Here is a 2633-nt window from a genome sequence, read left to right on the forward strand (position 1 = left end):
TAACGAGGGTTTCTACAATTTATATAGTCAAATGATATACACACATTTCATGCAAATAACATGTAGCAAACCAGATTAAACATAGTTTGAAAACAATGCTAAGATTTATATTATTTTACAAAGTTCTAAATCTTTATCATGATTACATTTCCCATAAAGTTCTAAATGAATATTAAGTTGGGTCATTTTATTAGGTCCTAAGATGATATTAAATCTGCTTTTCACTTAAAACAAATTATTAGTATCTAAAAGATATTCTTTTAATTTATTTTGCTACTGAATCCAGAAACTTTTTCAACCACTCCACTAAAGCCCAAGACCAAAAATTTTAATTTGAAAAATATAATTCTAAGATACTTTCAAACTTCTCTGAGATAATTTATTAAATACCATTTAAAATCAAAAACATTCAAGGTTATCTTGTGAAAACAATAATTAAAAAATATATACCATGTTGGTAGTAATGTGAACCATATTTGTTAAAATTAATTACATTAAACTATCACAGTGATTCTTGCAAACAACTTACAATATGTTTAGGAATAGCAAACTGAGCTTCTTGGTGAATATTTCCTATAGTTGAAGTGTTAAAGATGTCAGTCTTCTTGGATGGTTGAGCCTGTGTACAATCATTAATAATATCTCTACAGTGGTTGGATTTGATTGGTTTTGTTACACATTGATTACACATCTTGTTAAGTAACTTGTCAAGAAGTTTAGTGCTGGAAGACTGGGAATGTAGATTGGTCATTCCAGGAAGTACAACTGTTTTATTATCAAAAGAGTACTGAGCTAATGAGAGCTCTTTTGGTATTAACGTAGAAGAAAGTAAACCTAAATTTTGCAAAGATTGTGGTGTGTTATTACATGTTAAACTCTCCACAGAAGGTGTCAAAGTTGTACCCTGTTGACTATGCCTAGATAACATGCTGAATGGTGGCATATATTCAGAAGAAACAAGCTGCTGACCATGAGGAAACGATACCACAGAAGAAGAAAACCCAGAAACAGGATCTTGAAGAAGAGGTTTCTGCTCAGTGATTTGATTAATGTCATGTATTAATTCTAAGGCTGCATTATGTGGATCAGAAGAGGAATACATTGTAGAAGATACAGCTGGTATTTGGTAATTCTCTGATGGAAACAATTCCAGAATATTGTGAGATGCATCATTTTCTAAAAACTTGTCAGAGAGTTCAGAATGTTATGAGGTACGCAGCTGAAATTCACCAAAAGTGAATAGACTCTGGTCATTAGAGGGCAAACTCGTAGGAAACTTCTGTGTCTGTAAAGATATGATTAAAAGATTTTAGAATTAAAAAAATTCAAAACTTATTTTGATTCTCCTCATTATCAATTTTATCAAGTAATCTGTCATATTAGAAATTAATACACACAAAGTACCTCATAGTTAAGCTAGACTTAGGCAATATTTAAATAACCTTCTCTCTGTCTGCCTTGTATTTCTTAACAAACTTTGGAATAGACAAAAGGCAATCACTACTGCAAAAAGGCCCAGCATGGCCAGGTGGTTAGGGTGCTTGACTTGCAATCCGAGGGTCGTGGGTTTGAATCCCTGTCCCACCAAACATGCTTGCCTTTTCAGCCATGGAGGTGTTATAAAGTGACGGTCAATCACAATATTCATTGATAAAAGAGTAGCCCAAGAGTTGGCAGTGGGTGGTGATGACTAGCGCAGATAGCCCTCGTGTAGCTTTGCACAAACTTCAAACCAAACCACATTACTGCAAAAATGTAATTTTTGTTTCTTGTCATATTTGATACAGTAAAACTAAAAAACATTTTTCAGTATTTCTCAAAGCAAAGTGAACCTGAAAAAGTGATACTTGAGGGATACATAAATGGCTTCCAATTAATTAATACTCAACAGTTTGCCACTAACTCACTTGGAAATACTTGCATATCATATAAAAATATACCATTCTAAAATTACTATGATTGTTAAATCTTATCAAGTTCTTATTCATATATTACTTGAGCCTAAGTCACAATGTCTTTAGCTTACATGGTAGTAATGTCTGCTGTAATATTTAGAGAAGTATAGAAAGATTTTATGCACTTGTTATTCACAGAGTAATTTTTCATAGGTCAAGGATCCTTATTATTACATGTAACAAATATTATTCATATGTCATTCTTTAAATTGAATCTCCTATTTTATTATAATACTTCAAACGTGTTTTAAAAAATAATTCAACTTTATACTTAAAAACTCTTTGTAGTGTGGAATACTTATTCACCTTCAAATGAATGTTGTACCTTAAAGCTCTCTTGATGTGAACTGCTTATACTGAATGCTACACCACTACCAGATGATGACAAAATCTTGTCGAAACATGGTACATTTGCTGTTATGTTAAACTTATTGTTACGACAGCGGAAGTCATGCAACGCTGGGAGCATGCACGTGGAGTTTCTAGAAGAATCATGACTTATTGAGGACCCCCGCAAATGTTCGAGTGTTTGCCAGGCGCCCTCTATTTTAGTATATAAGCCTGGCATATAAAGCCAGTGAGATATAGATATGCAGATATATTGAAGATAGAGATAATTGAGTCAAGCAAACAGTAGGCACCATAAGTAAAGTGTGTGAATCACTGTGATTTATAGCA

General features: G+C 32.8%; 1 protein-coding gene across 2 annotated transcripts in view; it reads right to left on the minus strand.

The window, feature by feature from the left end:
• The window catches only part of LOC111086943, a 45521-nt gene that overhangs the window by 21786 nt on the left and 21102 nt on the right, over positions 1-2633 (minus strand). For both annotated transcript variants that reach the window (XM_022391844.1, XM_022391845.1), the window contains exon 4: positions 530-1285. In XM_022391844.1, the coding sequence (XP_022247552.1) occupies positions 530-1102 (573 nt within the window). In that variant the 5' untranslated portion in view covers positions 1103-1285. The remainder of the gene's footprint in view (positions 1-529; positions 1286-2633) is intronic.

This window comes from Limulus polyphemus, unplaced genomic scaffold (genome assembly GCF_000517525.1).
Source record: "Limulus polyphemus unplaced genomic scaffold, Limulus_polyphemus-2.1.2 Scaffold1573, whole genome shotgun sequence".
Taxonomy (NCBI): Eukaryota; Metazoa; Arthropoda; class Merostomata; order Xiphosura; family Limulidae; genus Limulus; species Limulus polyphemus.